Source organism: Pyrgilauda ruficollis, unplaced genomic scaffold (genome assembly GCF_017590135.1).
Source record: "Pyrgilauda ruficollis isolate IOZ18807 unplaced genomic scaffold, ASM1759013v1 scaffold24, whole genome shotgun sequence".
NCBI lineage: Eukaryota > Metazoa > Chordata > Aves > Passeriformes > Passeridae > Pyrgilauda > Pyrgilauda ruficollis.
This window is the reverse complement of record NW_024523648.1, coordinates 18,100,259-18,124,176: the sequence shown is the minus strand read 5'-3', so window position 1 is coordinate 18,124,176 and position 23,918 is coordinate 18,100,259. Positions and strand designations below refer to the sequence as shown.

General features: G+C 39.6%; 1 protein-coding gene across 1 annotated transcript; it reads right to left on the bottom strand.

Moving 5' to 3' along the window:
- Positions 1-1,549: 1,549 nt before the first annotated feature.
- Positions 1,550-17,169, bottom strand: OPN3 (opsin 3). The gene is made up of 4 exons (XM_041469979.1): positions 16,818-17,169; positions 5,385-5,704; positions 4,397-4,648; positions 1,550-1,838 (listed from the first exon to the last, which is right to left on the bottom strand). The coding sequence occupies exons 1-4, from the start codon at positions 17,167-17,169 to the stop codon at positions 1,569-1,571; spliced, it is 1,194 nt and encodes a 397-aa protein (XP_041325913.1). The 3' UTR covers positions 1,550-1,568.
- Between the last annotated feature and the right edge of the window lie 6,749 nt (positions 17,170-23,918).

The following is a 23,918-nucleotide window of genomic DNA, read 5'->3' as shown; positions in this document are numbered from 1 at the left end:
CTCCAGGGACACTGACACTCAAAAAGGCATTGCAAGGGCATCACGGCAGGGTGCCCATATTGCCGGCTCCACACTTTCTAATCTCTTAATGAAAATTCTTCATTTCATGAAAGGAAATGAAATCTCACCATTTCAATGAGTGCCATTTCACAGTTTCAGTCATCCCATTCCATTCTGTTCCATTGTTTTCACTTCATTTCAGAATTTCATTTTTTCACACTTAACCTTTTAGCAATCTTGGGGCTGTAGCTGAGATGCCCATCCCCATTACTGGTCCTATTCTGTGAGGTGTGAAGGTGTGAGGTGTGCAATGTTGTGCCCCTGCCATAATGCTCTTGTCATGCATTTTCCAGCCCCAGTGTCCCTGGAACTCTAGGTTCTTTTGCTCTCTTAACCCCAACTCTAGGCGTAATGGCATCTTGTCACTGAGGCTGAGGTTCTGATCATCATGGGAGGTCCAGATTAGAAACATGTAGGAGCAGCAAAGTTGGTACCCTGCCAGGATTGCCTTGGCATGTCTTTTCCAGCCCCAGTTTTCCTGGAGCTGTATGCTCTGCAGCTCTTTGAACCCTAACCTGAACCCTAATGGCAACTTGTCATTGCTGCTGTGATCCCCATCACCGTGGCTGGCCCAAATTCCAAAAGTGTAGAGTGAGCAATCTCAGTACCCTGCCGTGATGAAATTTCTTCATTTCACTGTACTTCATTGTATGCCATTTCAAAAATTTAACTTCTCCTAATAATTTTCATTTTTTTCAATTTCATTTCACTTCCTTATATTTCCTTTCTTTGTCTTCTCCCTTGACTTCATTAATTGATTTCTTGTTTCACTTTCTTTCTAGAAATGAAATGATATCTCACTATTTCAATGAAAACCATTTCATGAAGTTTTGGCTCATTTCATTGCACTTCAAACAGAGTACCTAAGATAAGAAATTTACCACAACTTCTAGTGTTTAGTTTCCATATATTGTTACATGATTGTCAGTGTGGTAAATATGCTGTACATCAACTAATAAAGAATCACACACTGTTATTGTTAATTACTCAAATTTTACTTTCATAAATATGAACAGTGGGTAATTTCTCTTTACAAACTCTCTACTTGATCTTCAGAAAGGCCAGCTGAAACACTGAAATACTATAGTTTTCTCAGGTCTTAGTATTTCCCTTCAAGCTGTATCCAGCAAGTTATCAGATCATGTCCTCGTTGGTGGGGGAAAAAATATTTCACTGAGAACAAAATTATATAAATAAGATCCATTTAATTATTCACTGAAGGCTCAATATGCAGAAAACATTAAAATACCAAAAGTTCTGAATGGCAATCATAAAATATGCTTTAAGAAAATTCAGACTAATTACACCCATCAACAGTTTTAGTAGAGATTTCCATACTGTGACCAAAAGTGAACTACTTGGAGAGCTTCAAATGCTGAATCTCTTCAGTATTTCACAGCTTAAGAATGTGGTTTCCTTTGGCAGCCCACAGACACTGCCCCTGAAACCAGTCTCCAGCCTCAACAGTCTAGTGGCTGAAATCCATCTCATTCTCATGTCTCTTCAGCTCATCCCTGCAATGGCTTTACTTGGATGACATTTACTTTTGTCTCATTGTGTTTACTGCTGTCATCTATTTGCTCAGTGTCATCACTGGTGATAATAAAAATGACAGAGGAAGAGCTGAAAGTCACTTTCTTCTTTGGCCTGTCCCCTGCTTTCTGAGACATAACTATGGGTCGTATTGGTTTGTCACTCCCTGTTGCTGGTGTCTCCTTCATTGTTCTCTGGAATCTCATCAGGCGAAAGCACAGGAGTTGCAAAAGGCAGCGTCGAAACTGCGAGAGAGAATAAACAGGATTATGTCCAGCTTCCTAGGCATTCACTATCACCTACAAGCAACTGAAGAGCACTGTACAGTAAATGACGCAAAATAAGAGAATTCTGCATATCTTCTGAGTTATTTTCAGTAAAAAACATGCTGCCTTTGTGGTGGGTACTTTTTTTCTCTACATCTGAACAGGACCACTGAGCCAACAGAGGGCACTGAAATGCAACTGAATATTTTACCAGCTACAAGATCTGCAACAGACAAGAGGACTAGGTTCAAAATTGTGCTACAGGTTTTGTTTCCATTTTCAAAAATCACACATTAGATCCAGCAGGGAAAGAAATTCTCACAAACACTTCACAGGAGAATACAGAGGGAAGGAACCAGGGGAGGAAGGGGATACAAAGGGATGTTTTCTTCCTTTTAAGTAACTCCAGGGTCTGGATTTTTAATAAAAGCATTTAATGTCACAGATGTAAAATGAAATTTCAATGGTTAGTAACACAGAAGTCAAATGTTCCCATTGAATATGGATGCAACAGGAGTTTTTCAGATAACCAACAGCTACCTGTGACACAGGAAGTCTGTTCCACTGTGTGACTAAATAATGTGAAGTATTCAGTGAAAGCTCACACCAGCACACAGAATGGAAATTTGAGTAGTAGCACTGTATTAATTCTTTAATTATGGTCTCCCCTTCAACAAAACAAAGATCCAGGTATGAGGGTTAAAGATGCATTCACTCAGTAGCACCATGTCTGCACACATTTAAAGCTCAAACATGATCCTTTGGGGAAGAACCCTGGTTCTACAAGAAATAAGAGGGCAACTTCCCCTTTTTAATAACCTGTAACAAGAATTGCCTGGAATGTATGAAGAAGACTTCAATCAATCAACCAAAATACCAAAAAACCCCAAAACAAAACCAAGAAAAATCCCAAACACACAAACATCCGGGAGCAGGTGGGAATTCACCTTTTCTCTGAAAAGGGGGTAGGGCATCTTTTTTTAATAGCCTTCTGTTTAGCTGTGTTAAGGATTACTCTGTATTTTCCTGCATGGCCAGTGCCTCTGTTTTCCCAGATATCATGCAAGTAGCAATCTGATATGCCAAGTTAGAACAAGGTTTTGCAGTGAAAAATTAATCCTACTCTGACACAGAGATGGCAATAGGACTGTCCTGTTGGGAAAGGAACTTAGCTAATTACAAGATCTCATAGAAGGATAATCTCAGAGAAAGAATAGTCATGTGAAAGCCTTGACAACTTCAGAGGTAATGGTCTACCTCAGAGTAGCAAAGAAGTTAGAGAGTACAAGCATGTTAGAATCAGTTCATATAAAGGAAGGCTATTAGAGAGAACTTGTTTTAGGATTCCTTCCGAGGGTAAAATAATCAAAAAACATTAAGCAAAAATACTATCATTTTGGTCCTAATCTGGAATTAGAGGCAAGAGAAAAAACTTCACAATGCATCTCCAATAAGCGTGTTCAGATGATTGATACTTATCCTGGCTGTGTCTTTACTGGCATTACACCTTGTACAAGTTACTTTGCTGCTGGGTATCAGAACACACAAAATGTTTTTCACAAAAGATACTCAGTCTGACAACTAGGTACAGAGTCAGGGCCAGTGTATTTAAAAAGGTCACTCTGTTGAAAAAGCCTTTTTGAATGTGACTGTTGTTAGCTTCCCATATCCAGGATAACTCTGATATTGTGCAGCTGTGTAACTGTGGATCAACCTGCTGTGAAATGAGCTGTGGGGGAAGAACAAGATTGGAGGCCACATTGGAGGCGTCCTGCTTTTACTCAGGAAACATTTAAGCTCCGCCTTGCCCTGGGTCCTGACCTGAGCTGTACTCAGCCTTTGCTTGCCTGCCTCCGTGGCTGATCGGACCCACTGGCTTGGCCTCCTTGTCCCTACAGGCTGCTGGCTGGCCCAGGCTGCTGCCCGGCAACTGCAAGCCAGTGTAGGAAATTCCATCTCTATAATGGGTTTAAAGGTAAGGAAAACTCAGCAAAACCCCTCCAGCAGTCACTCACGGTTTTTTACCCTTTGTCAAGGCATTCTATTAAACTCCAGATATCTTTATACAATCTCGATTTCAGAAGTTTACCATGTGCATGGTACACTTCCAGTATCAGTCCTTGTGTTGCTGTAACACAGAAGTCAGAGGAAAGTTTTTTTATTCCTAAAAAATAGATACTGATTATTCTAAACTTCCTCTGATGGAGTTCTACTGTGGTAAGGGAGTGATTAAGATGAGTTTGTCTAGTAGCAATCCATTTCACAGGTAAACTGTCAAAACTAGACATTTAAATTCTGACACTCTTTTCTGTCCCTTTTGAGAGTTAAATGTTTGAATTCACATATAAGCAAAATAAATTTCTAATCTGGTGGTATTTAAGCACCATTAGGGATTTTATTTCTTCTAGATTGTTACCATTTATCCTAGCTGTCGAAATTTTAATTTTTTTTTCAGATTAAAGTATATCAGACCTGCACTTAACAAGTGTGATACTGGCTACTAATAATTCAAACAAGAAAAGCTTTAATGTACCTACCTTTCTACTCATGAAGATATAGATAACTGGATTATAAGCAGTGCTTGACTTGGCAAAGAAAGATGGGATGATAGCTACTGTTGGAGTTACAAGGTTACTGTAGCCATATGTTATCAAAAGGGAGACCACTGCATAGGGCATCCAACAAATAAGGAACGTGGAGATCATCAAGAAACACATTTTAGCCACCTTCTTTTCATATCTTAGAAGTTTGATCACTTGAACTGTCTGGAAATCTTCTACACAGCGAAGCTGCAGAGAAAAAAAATAGTAAAATGCTGAGAAAAAATAAAATAGCTAATTTACTAGAAAACAACAAATCCAGAGATGTAACAAAGCATGCTCCAGTTATAATACTTTAGAAAAATAACTTGCCCTCAGCTATTGCACAAGCAAATTCAGTTTACATTAGTGGTCCTTTGTCTGATTAGTTAGACAGTCCTGTAGATACATTGAAAAAAATCTTCAGAGAAAAAAAAAAAATCATAGTTTTCTCTGTACTGCTTTGTCACATGGTATGTTACCCTACAATAATGAAAGCTCTATAGCAGAATATTTGGCAGCAGGTTCCCATGCTACCTGAGTCATAAAATAAGGAAAACATAGGACATGCACATGAGCATACTCCACAAATTATCCATTCTGCCAATACTGTTGACCATAAACTTGAGTGGGTCCATTTCTCATGCTAAGGATTTGGATTGAATTTTCAGGTGAGGATCTGATGTGGATCAGTAAGCATAATCTTTTCCCTACTTCCTCCCAGTACAACCACACAACAAATAGACCTTGGTAGCTCTAGGCTGGTTCTCTCCCAATCCTACAACCTATATAGTGGTACCTGACATAGATGAACATCAAATATTCACAAATTTAAAAGGGAAGTGAGAGTGCAAACTTGGCTTGGATCCAACCTTAATATACAGCATTTTCAACATTTTTCACTGACAATATTACATTAAAGGAAGTCTTATTTGAACTAACTTACCATTCTTACTGCATGCAGAATATGGCCATAGCAATAGGCCATGATCCCAACAGGTGCTACTAGACAGCCAAGGAAAAAAAGGAGCACAAAGGAGGTATCATTGGGGTCTTTTGATTTCCAGTCTACTGAGCAACCTAACCCATGAATTTCCAGTGTGTATCTGTTCCAGCCCAAAAGAGGGGCTCCAGTCCAGGCCAGTGAGTACAGCCAGATGTACGTGATAGCCCGCCAAGACCAAGAGAAGTCAATCACTTTTGCATGGACCACCCGAATGTAGCGTTCATATGCAAGAGCAGTGAGAGTCATAATGGAAACAATTCCTGTAAAAAAAAATAAAGAAAATTAATTAAATTATTCACAAATACTGTAAACAGGACTGCATTCCTCTTGATAAATGTTTCCTTTGCTAGCAGCTTAACTCAAAATTACCTAGCTCACATTACGAATCTAACACCAATAAGATTTTTTTGTGCATTACTCACTAACTACTAAGCCAAACAGAATCACCAACTTCAAACTACTCAGAGTAGGATGCTGACATCTGATCCAGGATGTACAATGGCTAAGAAGTGGGACAAGGAAAGAAGAGACTAAGCCAATGCCTCTTCCTAAACATTACTTCATTCAGTGAGGTATCATGGTCCAAGGTTTGGGGTTTTTCCTACTGGCAGTTGTTGTTATACGTTCCTTTGGGGTTTGTAGTTTCCTTTGGCTGTTTAGGGTTTTTAAAAGAAAAAGCTATCATATAAAACTGAGATAATCACAACAAAAAAATCTCTTAGAAACTTAGTGAATTGAGAGTTGAGACCAAAATTAAAGAAAGCCTTCAGCAACTGAAAGCAGAGACGTGCACCTTTAATGTGAACAAAATTACTAGAATAATTCCAATTTATTTTAAGATATCCTGGAAGTCTTTGCATTCCAAGAAGAACCAGGAAGGCATATTGCTGAAGGTGTCCCATCTGAAAGACATTCAGTTATTTTGAGTGTCCTTTCCTATCTTGCTGTTTTCATAAAAATATCAGTCCTTGTTTATTTATGCACTCTCTTCCTTTTCTGTCCACCTCAAACCCAGCCCACAATTATTAACAGGTTATGACAGAAATCACACATTATCTTCAGCTCTCAATATTACCCTATCCAGAAACTTTTAAAATTTCATGAAGCCAAGGCATTTCTGTCTTGATTAGAATATAAGGATTTCTACTTCAATGGTCTGTAACACTTGATGATCAAAAACCAAATTGCCTATCAGGCAACTGCCAGACACCTGGAATCTGTTATGATTCAGTCATCAAGTTCATAAACACAGGCTCTTAAACAACAAAAGAGTGTATTTCACAGCATTCTGTGAGATAATACAGATCTGTGTCTGAATCTGTATAGATTTTATCTAATACAAAGCACAAGTATTTTTTCACACATATGCACAGCATTTAATTTCTCCAAGTACAATTATATATGCCATAACGTACATGTATACAGCTCTAAGGTTAATTGTGCAGATTTCACTACCAAACAGAGAAAAACTGTTTTATACTCAGCAGGAACCTGATCTCACTTTGAAAAAGGATAAACTTTTATTGAAGATTAATTAACAACAGCACAGAAGGACCAGCAACATGGATTTTAGGAAGGCCTAAGAATAACCTAAGAATAACAAAATCTAGAGCAACACATTGCCTCTCTGAAAAGGTATTCAACAGCAAAAGCAGTTTATTTTCAACCAAGTATCTCACGGTAGGATATCCTTTAGGATTCTAAGAAAGTTACTTTATGCTGTAGTTATTAAAATATATCCTTTTTATAAGAGGCGAGCTTAGAAATCTTTGTTGATTAAAAAGATTTCCCACTCTAATATAAAATGTACCACACTCTTTCATAGATTTATTTAAAATGAAACAATTTTTTAATGTGCTTTTTTTTCTAGTTATCTTTAAACCTTCATCACAAAAAGACGTAGACATTGTTGGCCATGCAGTAACCTTTCACATTTAGTTCTGTGGGGGTTTTTTTCCTTGTATAAATCATATCTGTAGAATTTCACTTTCATAGCTTGAAATTGGACTAGCAAATGTGGACGAGAAGGTTTCCAAAGACCTAAGGTTGGGTTTGTTGGTGGGTTTTTCGGGTTTTTTTTTAATGAAGTTGAAAAGTTGTCCTTTGTGCCTTTTTTTTGTGACCTAACATGCTGAAAATACATTGAACAATGTGGATCTAAGCAAAATATTAGTAGGCATTATAAAATAACTACAGGATTTTATAGGTACTATTCTACACTTACACTGGCTCAGATAAGTGCTTTGTTGAATCAAATGCCATCTACTTCTTGAACACAAGGTAAGGCAACAAGCTCCCCATCCATTTCTCTTACCCAAAGATTAGGAATTACAGAAGTTTACCTGACAGTTATGATAGTCATCCACAGACATGTTTATGGAGGAAAATTATATCACTCGACCAAAGGCTCTGTTTGCTTATGTAGTGCACTGCAGCTTTGTCTGATCAGTGGAGAGAAAGAGTAGCTCCTCAGGATGATGAGTCAGAATACCTAAATTAACCTTTTGCTCCTTACCACCTTCCTTCATTGAATGGTATTCAATGACTAATGTTCCTGTGTGGTCTTAATACCTCCCCATCCCTCTTATGAGTGCTGAATTCTAGCCATGACAAAGTAATCAAAAGCACACATGCTTGGCTGAAAGTACAGGTGTTCACAAGCAATAATTTCCTAAGTCCTTGACATTCTCAAAGAAGTCATTGAATGCTCAGTATCTCTAAAAATCAGTATGTGCACATTTGAACAATGTTCTGTCAATCCCCTTTCAGTATAAAACCACTGCTCTTCAAAGACATACTTGAATTTTCCTCCCTGAACTGTAAATGGGACCTTGGACAGCCTGTTGGACCGTAAGCACCAAAATGCAAGTCCCTGTTCTGTTGGCATTCAAGGAGTGTCTGGCAGCATGCAGACACTGAGGCAGGAAATGCAGGTCACAGCATAAGATATACATGATTTATGCATGCATATGGCTGCATTTTCTATGTTTCATTCAGTTTCTGTAGTCTAGTACAGAGGAAAGCATGGAATTTTACTTCCCTCCCTCCCCCCACTCCTCTACAGGAGCTTTTCTGGAAATTATTAAATTTCATCCTGAGTTGCATATTTTAATATGATGAAATGTGTGCTGATTAAAAAACCAAATCTGTTACAGAAAGCCATTATTGTTATTGTCTGGCTATTAGCCCTCTCTTAGCAAAAATACGCATTTCAAACCAATTTCTACCTTTTATCTGAAACAAATTTTGTTTTGCTTCTCGAGGCACTGGAGATATACATATTTTGATTCAAGGCTAAGACCCAAGATTCTGAGAGTTGATTTACTCTACCAGCAATTCACTCTAACTCTTTCAGAAGGACTTTACTGCCCACTGTTTACAGAGACTGCATGTCTGATATACAGATTTTCATGTCAGATAATACCCCTATCGGTATGTGTGATTATAAGCATAAACACTCTTTGTGTTTAGGAACTGCTGCTAGTTTTAGCTCTGATTCAAGCCTGGGCAATTACCCTAGCACAAATGGGGTCATTCCCATTGAAGCTGCAGATAAATGTAGCAAAACTGAAGCATCTTCTTGTTTAAGCCACTAGTTTGCAATTCCTGTGTTGCAACTCCTCTTCTTCTCCATCAGCCAGCCATACACAATCAGGGACCAGTGACTTGTTATTCAGATGTTTATGAAGAACATTCTCATTTTTGCCATTTTGTATTGTTTTCCCACTGAAATACTGCATTTAGTGTATATTTGATTATGTACCATATGTCCTAATTATCTCTTCCATATTCTGGGCTTTCCAGCAGTCAGTTCTGGATACATCATTAAATACTTCAATCTGCATAGTGTAGGTCATCACAGAGAAGACTGCAAAACACAGCTAAACTGTACTGTGTTATACCATACAATGTGTATATTCTGACTTTATAATCCTTAATTAGATAAAAATGTTGCAGTGCCTTCAGAACTGAAGCGTTACTTTCAACAAGTTTGAACAGTCACAACAGTTTCTGCCCTCTCAATGCAAGATACACCTTATTTTCATGTTGAGCCCCTGCCCCAAGCATGGGCTATAATTTGGTCAGAGTTGATATGAAATGCTCCTGAAGCATCTCTACAGAGCAACTGCAGCATAATGTAGCAACTAAGATCCATTTCTTCTCATAATCTGAAGGTCGTGAGTTCATTCCTCACGCAGGGCACCACTTCTGCCTGATCGGTCTGTGTCTCACAAACAGGATGGGACTCTGACTGGTTGCAGACTTTGGATTTATTATCTGTCTGTATCATACAAGCAAAAAGCAAGAGACACAGGAAAATAACAACATCCATGCAAATTCAGATCAAAGACAAGACAGCAGCTTAAGCAAAGCCTTTTTCTACATATTCTTTGAACCAATAGAACAAAAGGTGTAAAGTCATTATACTCTAACCAATAAGAAAAGGACCCACGTGGGTTTAACATTAACAAAACAATACACAATAATTCATTATTTAAGATTGAAACTTTTTCTATCTTTGCAAAACATATATCTAGAACTTCTCACATCTTGAACTATAAGTTCTTGTTCTTTCTTGTTCCTTATGATAAATATAAATGTATAAAAATAATGTATAAATGTATTAACTTGGTTTTTAACTTCCTAGTTTCCCATGAGAAGGTTTAGAAATTTCCCAGCCTTTCTTAGCTTTGTGTCTATTTTCTGAGGCTTTTTTGACCTCAGAAACTTTGACTTTCTAAAGTCTTTTACTTTTTTATATTCCTACATGACACAGACTGTGGCTTCTGTCAAAGGGTGTGGAAGAGGTTTTACAGCGACTTCTGTGAGCCAGAGAGAAGTTTGATAAGAAGATCCATGTTTTCCCCTGAAAAAATTTTCAAACAAGGTTGTTGACATAGAAACCAAGAAAGAAAGAAAGAAGGATAAAATAAGAGAAACCTGCAACTGCCTATTCCAATAAGCACCTTGTTTGTGCTTCATGACCAATGAGTACAGTGTAAACTTATGAGTTTTGTAAGAATGTATAAAAAGCATGCATGCTACAATAAAAACAGTTTGAAGCCTTCTGAAAATGGAGTGTGTTGCTTTGTATTGTCTCCATCTCAACTGTGAAAAAAGGGCATATTATTTTCTATATCAATTAATCCTTGCCCTGCATTCAAGTGCTGAATGACTACTTTGCATACCTAATCACAGAAGAAAGCCATCCTTCTGCAATCCCTCCTCACCTCTTTTCACATCTGAAAAACTAGACAGCAGCAATTGAGTAGAAGCAACTTCCCGTTGTACTACAAAATATATAACCAGTCTATCTGAATTGGGCATTGCAGTAAGATTTAGGCGCCAGCTATGTATCACTTCTAATTTTACAAGTAATTTTAACATCTGCATTCAAATCTAGGGAAGTGAAAAATCACTTCTCTTAGACATAGCATACTTCAAGTATATTTTATATGTCACTGTCCTATAAAATTATGGTGAAATAAATCACCTCTTCCAGATTCAATATTCCAAGTGATTAACTTACTCTGGGGGTGGGAGCGAAGGCTAAAGCTGAAATCATGCTCATTGAGCCTCTAGCTATTTGTAACACAAGGTCCTAAAACTCTTTGCTGAGTAACAATTGAAAATGCTTTTAGTGAGATTAAATCACTGCATGTGACATACATGGGTAATGCAAGGGAGTGGCACAGGACATCACTGTCACTGTGCAGGGAAGAGCCTTAGATGAACAGGCTGTACCTGAAGCCAGGTCTACAAGACACTCTCAAGCAATTTATCCCTACTTCAGTATTTGGTGGGTGTGGTGGTATCCATCAGCTTGCCTTGAAACAAACAAATAAAAGAACCTCAGCTGTACACACAGTAGCTTTTCACAGGAGAGTACAGTCTGTAATTTTTCCCATCCTCTAGCTCACATTACTGGAATGGAGTATTCACCCAGATACCAACATTGATTTGGTAGCTCATTGAGATTTAGCTGCTGCATACCAATGGTAATTTGTCCAGAAGGGACATAAGACTTTACACTAATTTTACATTAAAAGCTGGCAGTGTTTATTTTACCCTTACAAAAACAGCTTGCAGTTAGGAAAGACAGAGGTCTCTAATCACATTTCAGTAAGAGTAGCCTTTCAATTGCAAACAAGGTTTAATGATACAAAGCCCACTGCAGAGTACACCCTGACTATGCAATCTACTGTCAAGAGACTGCCTCGGATAAAGAGTTTTGATGCTGTTCCTCAAGACCATTCCTGTTATCAACCAGCTTTTACACTCCTTTCTTCCATTGCACAATTAAACAGAAGGTGTTAGAACACTAGTACTGGCCAATGGTTTAGCTACCATTACTTTTAGCTGAAGTGATTTATGTTGAGGGGCTATGTGTGCATGCTCCACACAACAAGACTAGCTTAACTCAAAACCCTCAGGGCCTGTTTCAATGTACAGAAGGTATTGAAGCAGACACCCACTGCCTGTGAGTGAGCAATACACAAATTTCTCTTGTGCACAACAAGTTCTGACAGCCACTGTCATTCAAAAAAACCCCTTAAATATCTGTGAGAACCCAGCAGATCATGATATCCTGAACCTGTATTTCACAATTGCCCTCTTATCTGAAGAAAGAAATTATCTACATCTTCTAACCAAGACTTTTGGATATGTTTAACTGTCAGGTGTATTCTCTAAAAATCATAACCAAAAAGCTATGCTGTCAGTGATAGCACACCTCCCAGATAGGAGTTGTACTGCTAAACCAGATAAAGAGATTACACAGATCTCTACAACTTATGGCTTGGTTGACTACAGACAGGGAAAGAGTTAGAAGCTTGTTACATAAAGAGAGGGTGGCAGATGCAGTAGGGCCAGCACAGAGCTGACTGCACACCTCCATAGAAAGGTGACCCCCGTGGTATAAATACATCACTTAATTGATGTGCAGCTATCATATCACACCAGGATACACCACCTGTAACAAAATAAACACTGGAACTCAGTGAAACAAAATTAAGTGGGGATTAGTGTCTAAAACAGACAACTGCGTCAGGAAAGCTTACAGTAAGACTTGTCAGGTAATCATTTACGCCACTTTCCCTACACTAATATAAGAAGTGCTAGGAATGGCTTTGTAGTAGAGAAAAAAAGCCCTTCTTGCAGCCTCTGCTATGAAGGCATGTACCTAAATTTTATCTTGACTTCAGACTCTAATGAGTAAAAGAAAATAGGGACTGTTATTTGTGTGACAAGGACAGATGTTCAGTAGTCAAAACTATCAGTTTTGCACTGTAGCAAGCAGGTCTCTGCACCTTCTAAAGGCTCAATGAAAATCTTTCAAGTCACAGAAAACATAGGCAGTAGCACAATCATCAGGCTCTGAGCTGTGCAGTGCAACTCAAGAGCAGATGTTACTACATGGGCTTGTCTCAAGAGAAAGTTATGATAATGGAGAAGCAGACTATTGTGAGGAACACAAAAACCAGCCATTTATTCCTAGACAGACAATCTGTAGTTATGCTGCAATCTTCTCAATTTAAAAGTTTCAGACTGTGAACATCTGCTTACAATGTCTCAGTTCGGGATCTCACCATGCCTCCAACTGGCTGGCAAAACGAGAAGCACTCTTACAAAGAAAATGCTCAATTCCTCAATGCAAAATTATTAGAAGTGTAGAGAGTGCCTTCATACCTGTGAGGGGGGAAAGAAGTTGTCATTATTCTGTAATGAAGGCTTCTGAAAATATAGATGCTACCAGTTTATTTTAAGCACAAAAGCCACCTATGTATTTAATCATATTGAAATCCTTAGGAGGAACACAGAAATACCTTGATCTCAGCTTTCAAAACAGTACAAGGAAAACCATTGTAACAGCACCTGAAAATTTAAAATAAAGCGGCTGAATCATGATTTTCAATGTGATTCCTGATTAATTACAGTAATTAGGAAGAATCTGAGTTTTAAAATTTGTTGAGAATTAGCTCTGAATTTAAAGTGAAAATCCCATTAAAAAAATAAAAGCAGATTTAATAATTTGTCCACTATCAGAGGAACCTCTTGCATAAGTCAACACATGCAGAGAACAACTTACACCACATATTGGGTCTTAGGGGCTGTTCTTCTGATCTAAAAACATGCATAAGGATGGAAAGTAAGACTGAAGAGCCTTCAGGCATGAAGAGCTGGCACAAAAAGCTCACATAGCAGTGTCCAAGATCATACCCAAGAATGAAATCACAAAGCTGTAAATAAAGAAGTTTTGGTCATCTCATCTAAAATTGAGCCAGACTTGGTCCAACCCCAGGGCACAGACACACCACTAAAGTAACCTCACATGATCTGTTATAGTTTCATAGACTCCATATCCATGGTATCAGAGCTACCCCCGCTTTATTCTAGAAACACTTTTATTATGCCATTGTGGCTTACTGAACAATTAACACTACTAAGTTGTAAGTACTCTTCTTAGTTAATGAGAATTTCACTTCTGAAAGCTGTAACTTTTGTATGTCTTCTGATCAACGAATGTACTTCACATTCCCGAAAGTTCCTGGGGAGAATGTTATACTTTCAGAAGCACTTGCAAGCAATACACAAGTAAGATATTACATTACTTTCCCTACCACCATCACCTCAAGATAACAGGTGACTTGGGCTGTTACATACAAGAGAAGTATATTTGTAAATGTAATACCTGGTTGCTCTGAATGAAATCTTTAATCAGTGTCTTCACCACTACTGGGGAAAAAAAAAGAAAGAAACAAACAAAAAACTCCACCCAAATAAAAACCAGGAAAAAAAACCACCAACAAAAAATCCCCGAAGAAATAAAAAAGAAAAAAGAAAAAAATCCAACCAAAATACCTAACCTCAAACAAAAACAAAACATTACCAAACAGGAACAAACAAACAAAAACCCTTCAAATTACTCTTTTTTTTCCATAAACACATTACAAAAGGAAAATAGAAGCCATGGTAGCAATAATCCAGATGGCAAACAGAGTATGATGCTACCTGTGGGGCATCATTTATAAGGTTTTTTTTTCCTCAGCATTGACATGCCCCTGCTTTCCTATGCAGGTGGTGAACCACTTATCTTCAAAAGCAGGAAAGAACAATCCTTCTATTTCTAGATGAGAATATGAAAACAAAACTGTGGTGTTAAAATTAGACATCACTTTATCAGATTATGCTTCAGAATATTCAATTATGATAGCCAAGTTAAATATTTTCTATTGCTTTACATGGCAGCTGAAAAAAGTAAACTAAGGCATCATTCTTGAACATTAAGTCTTGAATTTACTTTCCACTTCCATATGATCAACTACACACAAACATGCACTTTTCTAACAATAATAGTAATAAAAAATTCTTCCCAATGAAGCACATTGTGAAGGAGGATCACTGCATGACCAACCACAGGAAGATGAAATTTTACAAACCATAGATGCTAACTTGATTACTCTCTAGACAAGGCCCATGAATTTGCCTACATTTCTTTGGGAAAAAAATTCTTAAATGGAGGGATGCAGGAAAGCATCAACACTAAATATATTTATAGTAACAAATTATGTACCATACCTCAAAATAAACAGAAATTAAAAGTCACATGTGATCAAGCAATTTCCTTGCCAATTTATATACCTAATTGTTTCTATTTCTACTATTTCAGAAGATGGTATGAGATTATTATAGTCTGGTTTTTTACCCTTACTACATATCTCATTTTTTGAACTATATGGAAAACGCCTCCATCAAAAATAATAAGTATAATATAGAAGAGATAAAGGTAGGAACAGAACTGTACTTTACATCCCCTGTGTAAGATTAACATTCAGTTGTCTGGCAGCATCTGTTTGGCAGACAAGTACTTTAGTTTCTCATGAATTTGAACAGGCTGAGTGATGGAGACAACCTTATGCCAGTGAAGTGCCCTAGTACTTCTCCTGATCCCAACAGCTACACAAAGGTCTGAGATCTGTGCACTGTAGAAATTATCTGATACCAAACACTGCACAAATTATTAACTACATCCCGCACCCACCATAACTTTCAAGACATAAAATTTTTGCTGCACTATGCAGCAGAAGTCAAATCAAGCATGAGCAACCATGCACCCTCGCACAGTAGCCCACAAAATGCTGACCATAGAGCCATGTGAAACAAAGGTTATGTATGCAGGAAAGCTACAAAGCTTATTGAAGACTTTAATGTGTCACCTCAGAGTCAATTTTCAGTGTATATACATTCAGTGGGTGCACTGTGATCAACCTCTAATTTATATACCTCTGCCAGAAGAATATGTATCTAACATGATGAGCTTTAGATTTCATTACTGGTTAGCCAAACATTTACTTTCACCATGGGAAACATGAGTCTCTTCTTTTGCAGCATTTTTAGTGGTAAAGAAAAAGCAATATTCCTTTTAAGAGGCTGCATGTACATAGCTGGACTGTAACCTACTCTTCTGCAGACTTATGCAAAGGGTATGTATTCATTTCAGGAAGGAAAGCAGTAAAGAGCTTATAGGTTTTGAAAATAGAAATAGTGTAAGTATTCCTTCTGCAGTGCTAAAATTTCATGGGAATCAGTGGTTTCTCAAAGCCCAACTGTGACACCATTATGACTGAAAGATGGTACCCGAATTTTACATATGGATAAGGGAATTCAAGGCAGTGACACACACTGCATAGATTTATAAACAGACAAGTTGCAACACTGAGAAGGCTGTTGGGGAACAGCTTTCCACCTGTTCCATGCAGGCAGAACACTTGTGACCCTACCCCCAGAGTCATACGTGCTCCTTATCCACAGACTGCAGCACTTCCTAAAAAGCACAGTGGTTTATGCTCATGAATTCTGCGCATCACTCGGTCAGCTAGAGACCTCTTCTAACAGCGCTGCTGCCCTTTTCCCTACACGTCCCATTACACCTTACACATGCAAAGGCGAGAGCTCGAAAAACTGATTCTCGAATAATTTATTTTTTCGCTTCGGATCGTTTTCTCCAGCACTGTCGCACTTTTTTTACCAAAAACTGCCGGCTTTACCCAACTCCCCCCACCCCCTCGCCAGGGCGGCGACTGAACGCGCCGGGCCCCGCGGACTGCCCCGCGGGAGCGGCAGGAATGCGGCGGTTGGGGCAGCGGGGATGGAGCGGCTGGGGCCGGCAGGGAGCGGTTGGGGAGGTTGGGAAGCGGGGAGAGGGCGGTTGGGGCGGTTGGGAAGCGGAGACGGAGCGGTTGGGGAGGTTGGGAAGGGGGGACAGGGCGGTTGGGGAACAGGGACGGAGAGCAGTACCGCCGGTACAAGCGGACGAGGAGGTACCCAGCAGGACAGGGAGGGACAGGCGGCGCCCGCGGCCCCAGCACCCACCGAAGAGGCTGCTGCTGAAGCCGTCCCAGACGCAGCCGGCGGCGTCCCACACCCAGCGGCTCCTCAGGCAGGACATAAAGGTAAGGCTCACGCCGAAGACGGACACCAGCAGGTCGCTGAGGCTGATGTTGACGAGGAAGAGGTTGGTGGGCGTGCGGAGCCGCTTGAACTTGTAGTAGAGCACCAGCACCAGCAAGTTGTTGCACAAGCCCAGCATGCCTATGGTGGCGACCAGCAGCGCCAGCAGCTCGTAGGTACCGGCGCTGAAGAGGGGCCGCTCGCCCGGCACCTCCTGCTCGGGCGCCGCGGGCTCCGGGCGGCTGGAGGTGCCCGTGCCGTTCCCCGCGGGCATGGCTCCCGGCAGGAGCGGGGCTAAGCCTCCCGGCTGGCTCCCAGCCCCATCGCACACCGAAGCTCTGGGCAGGAGGAGGAGTCCCCCTGCCTTCCCGCCCACGGAGGGCGCGCCCTCGAGTGGCTTCGCCCTCGCCTGGCCCGGGGCGTGCCCGGCCCGGGCATGGCTCCTTCTGAGCGGGCCGGTCTTCTCGCCCTGTTGCCGCGGTGAGCGGCCCGGTTGGGGCCGGGATGTGGCTGTTGTTTCCTGTTCCTTAAAAATCCTCTGTGCGCTTTGGGTGGGCCACGGCTGCCGCCAGCAGCGCTTCCCTCACGGGGACGCGTTTGGACAGACCTGCTCTGCGGCCAGCTCCGGGAAGAGGTAGAACCGATATTTAGGCTTCTTCCCCAGATGTCCTTCCAATGAAGACTCCTGTTAAGGCATTAGTGTCTTCTCAGGAGGTTTCCCACAGTGCTCACAGCTTGGCTGTAGGAGCTGGAACCCCACAAAGCGACCCGGCTGCCCCACGGCCCTGTGCAAACCTGTGGTGTGAGTGACTTTGTCAGCCGTGGGCGAGTGACACCGCAGTTTGCACCACCTATTTAAAGTCGCCTGTTTTGTACCTTTGTCTCTGGTGTGTGTTGTACAGGAATACAGTGGCTGCCTGTGCACAGCTCTAGCTGCTCTTAGGCACGGTGTTGCCCTGAGGGTGTCCAAGCCCAACCCAGCCTGGTGTGTTTCACAGGGAATTTTGCTCGGCATGGTTCTACGCCCAAAACACCTTGCCAGACCAGGCATTGGTTTTCCTCACAGGAAGACCTCTAGTTTGTTTGCTTTAATATGTGTTGATATGTGACAGCCTTCTTAAGGGCCCAATGAAAACTCTCAGTTTAGGTCTTTTCTTACTTTAGTTAAAAAAAAAAAAAAATCAGCTGTGAAAGCAGCAGAATTTAAATGTTTTAGTGGATACATGTCTTGTCAAAAAATGGCTGGTTTTCTTCTTCCCTTATGCACAGTGGTATTAAATGGTCTAGACTAAGGGTGAACCGAGACTGAAAACATGGATAGTTGAGGTAGGTTTGATGTCTTTCAAAACACCTATATACAAATTATGGGCTTCTCGTGGCAGTAAATTTTATATGACAAATTACTTCTGTAATACAAGGCATTAGGAATAAAGTCCTAAGCCAGAAAAATTTAACACTGGTTAAAGTACCTGTTCTTATTGATGTTGACTTTATTTATGACCCATGTTATTAAATCCCTCATATACTAATGTAATCGGCAACTGAAACTAACTTTAAAAGTCTGGTTCAGTCTGTTTCTTCATCACCGGTCAACAGGGCTTTTCTTACTGCAAAGGAAATAGCAGCTTCCTTTCTCAAAATCAATTATATGTTTTTTACCATGAAAGCTGTATTTATAGAACACATGACCTTCCAAAATTTCTATCGTGGTAATAGACCATGGTAGTACTTGAGCTTCAGTTTTAGGGAAGACATAATTTTGTCTTTCCTCATCCACAGAAGGAATTTACCTGTACATGACAGACCATGTGCAAAATTATTATGTCAATGCACAGTTATGGGTTTGTTTAGGACACTATTCTAAAGGTCTAACAATGACATGACTGTACCAAATTATTACTACACCTCATTGAGAACAAGACATCTCTATCTTCTGCCTCAAAAGCAAAATCTTCAATTGGGTATCTTTTTATCCCTGCAAAATGAAAAGCAAGTAAAGGTAGTAAGAAGAACAGGAAAAATTTAGTGTAGTGATTAGTACATTCCAGATAACACAGTGTCCATTGGCAGATTCCATTATACACTTAGGGTTTCTAAGAGGTATTTCACTGCAGCACCTGTCAGAAATGCTCCCTCTAGATGTCTTTGAATGTCTAGATGTCTAGAAGGTAAGAGAACTCATAACTTGCATTTTGTAAAGATCGTATCTCAGAATGTCTGGTTTAGGCTTTTTCATAGCAAAACTAAATAGATCCATAGATGTGCAAGCTCTCCAATGCTTTATTTGCAAAGGTCACTTTATTAATACTGTCAAATTGCTAATGTTATTCAAGTGGTCTTGGATACTTCGTGAGCAGAGTTCCATTTGTCTTCCATGCAGTGTCACTTGTCATATGAGGCACAACAAAAAAGAAATGCTGTTTTATTGTATGATTAGGTCAAAGGCAAAGCTGGAAACAGAACCCTGACCCCAATTCCAGTCTAGATTCTGTCTTACCTAACCCACTCTAGAACCGATGCAGCTATGGTTTTAAAAATCTAATTCTAGATTCTAATTCTTTAGTCAATCCTTTTCTGCTGCAAAAAGGGTTTTACCTTTACGTTTACCATTGCATGAAAGGGTAGACCAGAACCATAAAGTGTATGTGTGTGACTTACTGGAAGTGCATCAAAGTACTAAACGTGTGTAGCTGAGCTCATGGTTTTAAATACATACAACAAAAAGCAGGAATAGAAGGTCCCCAGTCCTGTACTACAAAAACATTCTCTGAAACTCCCAAGGACTTCCTAGATCTCTTCTGCGACAGTCCTTTTAATATGTCGTCTGTTATGCACAATTCACATGGGGTAGAAGAATGCATGGGCTGTAAATTTTCAGGTGGCCAGCATATGCTGACATATGCACAAGACAAACCTTAAAACCCAGCCTTGGAACTAATAATTCACAAGTAGAAAGTTTGCAGATGTCTGGGACTGTCTTCAAAAGTTTATACTATTTAGTAATTTAGAATGCTAAATTACTATTTAGTAATTTAGAAAGCACACAAGAGCGTTGAGTGTCACATATTATAGCTGAAGAATCTGAAGCAGAGTAAATAAACTTTCAAAGTCACTGCTACTCTCTAAGCTTGGGTAGAAATACAAACCACAAATGTGACTCTCAGTTGTAAGTGCAGCATTAAAAATGTCTGGGCTTTTGCAGTGAGAACATTGTGGGGTGGGAAAAGAGTGCTTTAAGGCATTCAAGAGACCTATTTAATTTTATGTTCACTGACTTGTGCTGCTTTCACTCATTTTCTCTGTTCTGTTGTCTTTTGCTAGTGTACCTTTGAAGTCATGTGCTCTTTCCCATCTTTCCTGACAAGGAGAGAGTGAGCAGGAAAGTCAGGCTTTTGTCCATATTAAATACATTTGTTTTTAGGAGTCAGATAATGCTGGGGTTTTCGTGTATGTTTTGAACTTTGTAAGCTTATTATTTCCAAGGGCATGGTATAGAGCCAGAAAGCAGGCTGCTCTAAGCAAAACAAAATTTCCCAAAATTTCTGGCTACCTAGCTTCAGTTTTTTTGGTTTTTTACAGTGTTCTCCTGGTGTATTTTTTTTTCTTACATGTTGTTTTTGCTATTCTTTAGCCTTAGAGGCAGATGAAAGCCTAGTGATTATTCACTGTATCTATATATAGCTGCAGGATATATCCACAGAGCAAGTGTGAGTGTGGACAGAAGAAATCTTTCATGTGTTGCCAACCTCCTGGCATTAAAACGAGGCTTTTAATGTAGATCTACACTCATTGATAATGCAGTTTTTTAAGTAAAAAAAAAAAAAAAACACAAAATGCACAGCCCTAATGGCAAAGGTTTAAGCTAGGGCTTCGTCTTGCAGAACTTGTAATCCCACATGTATATTCTAGTCCATATTGGGATGTGAACTTTAAATCATAAAGCAGATAAAGTGCTAATGTTGCAAGATTGTGAGAATATTCTGGGCTGAGAGAAGTGCTTGGCTCAGACACAGTTCACTGAAGCAAGCACAGGTGTTTTCAGTGGGGAAAGGGGACCCAAACAGGCTGTCCTGGGAGGTGATGGTGAGCAGTCAGAGCATCTGTGCTGCAGCCTGGAAGTTGGCTGCAGCCTGTTCCGTGCTGTGTGAGCTCTGGTATACCTGACGTGTGTACAAAGAGCTGTACTAGCTGCAGGTGTGAGTCATCTCACCTAAGTGATGCCTTTGAAAGTTAAGCGCTTAAGACCAGTACGATTAATCACCCTCTGGAAATGTTTATTGACTGGCACATAAGATGACTTGAATAATTAACTTTTAGATGCCTAAGTTAGATGAGATGAACTTCTTCTTGGCTAGAGAAACCTGTGTGGGACTGTGCTATGTGTTTAGGAGGCAGATGCATATTGATGCCTCTGTGGCACTTGTTTCTTGCAGAGTAAATTAAAAGAGGTGGTGATATATGCTTGTGCCTGCTGACATCATGATGTCCTTGGTTGTACAGACACAGCTCATAGGGCAGGCTGAACTCTAAACACCAGCATAGTATAACCATTATAAGACCACCAAACACCAGTGTTTGCAACAATATCGCTTTTAAATTAATTTGTGATATAAATTGGGTTCTTTTAAGGAATAACCTTGCATAGTAGTTCATACTTATGCTGCAGCTTCTTGCTAGTGTGACAAACATAAAGTGAAGGTGCTTACAAGCTGACTGCCTTGTCATTTTCCAGAGCCCAACATACAAATCAATATATAGTTCATAGGAAATACAATTTTTAAAACTATCACTTGGTCATTTCAGCTGCCGTTAGTGACAGAGAGGAACAGATGCACTTTATAGCAAGGAGTGCTCGTGGGGTGTTAATATCAAAAGAAAAGTGAAAATTTGAGCCAGTAGAAAAAAAGAGTGAGCTAATGTAAATGTCAGTATGATAGCACTCCTTAAACACTGTTTCATAGAAGAAATTTAATTTTTACAATGCTAAAGCTTATTACTTGCCCAGCCCCATACTAGTGAGGAGTTCAGTCAGTCTGAACTGAAGCATCTCTATCCTGATTCAACTGAAACACAGACAGGTTTAACGGGACATTTATAAGGAAGAGATAGCAAAGGATGGGTAAGCTTATCACAAGAAAGCATCTTCAGGGACTGATTATTTTTTTTCCTTTTAAATGACTGGCCTTGACCAAAATCAGAGTCAGAAGCAGTCTTTTATGTCCCAGAGCTTCTTTAGGGACAATTAAGGCCAGTTTAGATTCACTGTGTGATCCACTTCAGGCTGTTCTGAACAATCATTTTACTTGGGGAGAATTTGCTTTTGTGTGAGACCACCAGGAGGAGTGAGTGGCAGCCTGGTACAAGCAGGAAAAAAGATCCATCACCTTTGCTGTTTGTCTTCTTCAGTAGGTTTGGGTTATTTGCTATAAGTCATCAAATTACATGGTCAGAATTTTAAAACTTGCATGGCATTTCGTAGACTTATGGTAGTTATTGAGATAAAGATTTAAAATTACTGATTTTTCAAATGAGGTGCCAATCCTACAATGAACTTGCTGCAGCTGTTCTTTGCACCGTATGAACATATAATTATCTTTGTATGTGAGAATTTCCAATAACTGAGACTAATAAGATTATATGGTAAGAAGAGTTGAGAGAGGCAACTTCTGAATATCCATCAATTATATGGTATTCTATCTCCAGTGCTTTCCACACTATCAGTAAGAGAGACAGTGAAGGAAATGCTTTTCATTCAGTTAATGCCGCTGTAGGGCTACTAATGCAAGGACTTCCTGACTCATCAATTAAATATTGAATTTGCCTTTTCGACTTCACTTATCTTCTAATGCAATTCATATCTTCTCTACTTTTTTTTTCAGTCCACTCAGTCATCACATCTTATTTTTAAATTCTACTGTATTTTTTTTATTTTAAACACCTACGACAACAGAATCAACTGGTACTGAAAGCAATGATTCCTCATTTGGGGTTTCTTTGTGTTTTCATTGTGTTATATAACATGAAGTTTCTACATGGGTTTTTGTAAGAGAACAAAACATAGATTTCTGTTCTTAACCTCTGTTCTGAGGATGGATGCTAAATACCCTTTATGAACCTTAAACCACTGATCTTAACTGGGAAATGAGAATACGACCTGATGTCATACAAGCTTAGATGAGAGAGACTGGAAAAATTAAGCAACAGGAAGCACTGCATAACAAGAATTCAGCTGGAGGCAGTATGTCAAATACACAGCTCTGACCAAGATGTAGTATCTGACCAGCCACTGAGTACCTTGACACACAAAGGAAATATTTTGCTGGATAATTACTGTTGGAAACAGCAAAAATATATCCTCAAGCTATCCCTCCCTTTTCCAGGTATCATTGCTGCTTTTCTCTGCCAAGCTCTTTTCCTTATTCTAATCAAAAGAAATGCTCATTGCAGTAGAGCAGAAGTCCGCAAAAACTTTTGTGTTCTTCCCCTTGAAATGTTGGAATTCCAGGCTGTTGGATTGCTTGTGTTAGGTAGCATATCATGAGGCACCACTTTCCCTGAAGAACTAGCTATTTCATGCAGAGATATTTCCATGCATTATTTTTTGTAACTGTTTAATACCAATTAGTTGCTTTCCCTATATGTTTCAAAAATGTTGTTTGCTGATGTGCCGAGTGTGTGTGAAGACTACTGCCTGTATTTGTTTTGGTTTTTTGAATAAGTGACTGGAATATTCTTGAAACATGCCTGTTTGATATAAATCCTCTAGATTGCAATGAGGAAATATAAAATATAATTTCTCCTTTTCAACTACAGTGTCTCCACAGAGCTAAGACTCCACACTCAGGAATCCAAGAAAGCTTTATCCAGTAAAGCTGGCATCAACCTTGGGTGAAGTAATAGCAAAGTGGATCTGGAGATCTGTAGCTAAAGAACAATACAAAGAAATTGATCAGTGTGATCTACAGAAAAGTGAGTTTAACAAATAGTCCGAAATTCACCATTTGCCTGTTCTGGTATAGCTCA

Coding starts and splice junctions, on each gene's coding strand:
- OPN3 (XM_041469979.1), bottom strand. CDS start 17,169: ATGCCCGCGGGGAACGGCACGGGCACCTCCAGCCGCCCGGAGCCCGCG. Junction 4,649..5,384: donor TTCTGCATGCAGTAAGAATG/GTAAGTTAGTTC, acceptor TTTTCTCTGCAG/CTTCGCTGTGTAGAAGATTT. Junction 1,839..4,396: donor ATATCTTCATGAGTAGAAAG/GTAGGTACATTA, acceptor TCTCTCTCGCAG/TTTCGACGCTGCCTTTTGCA.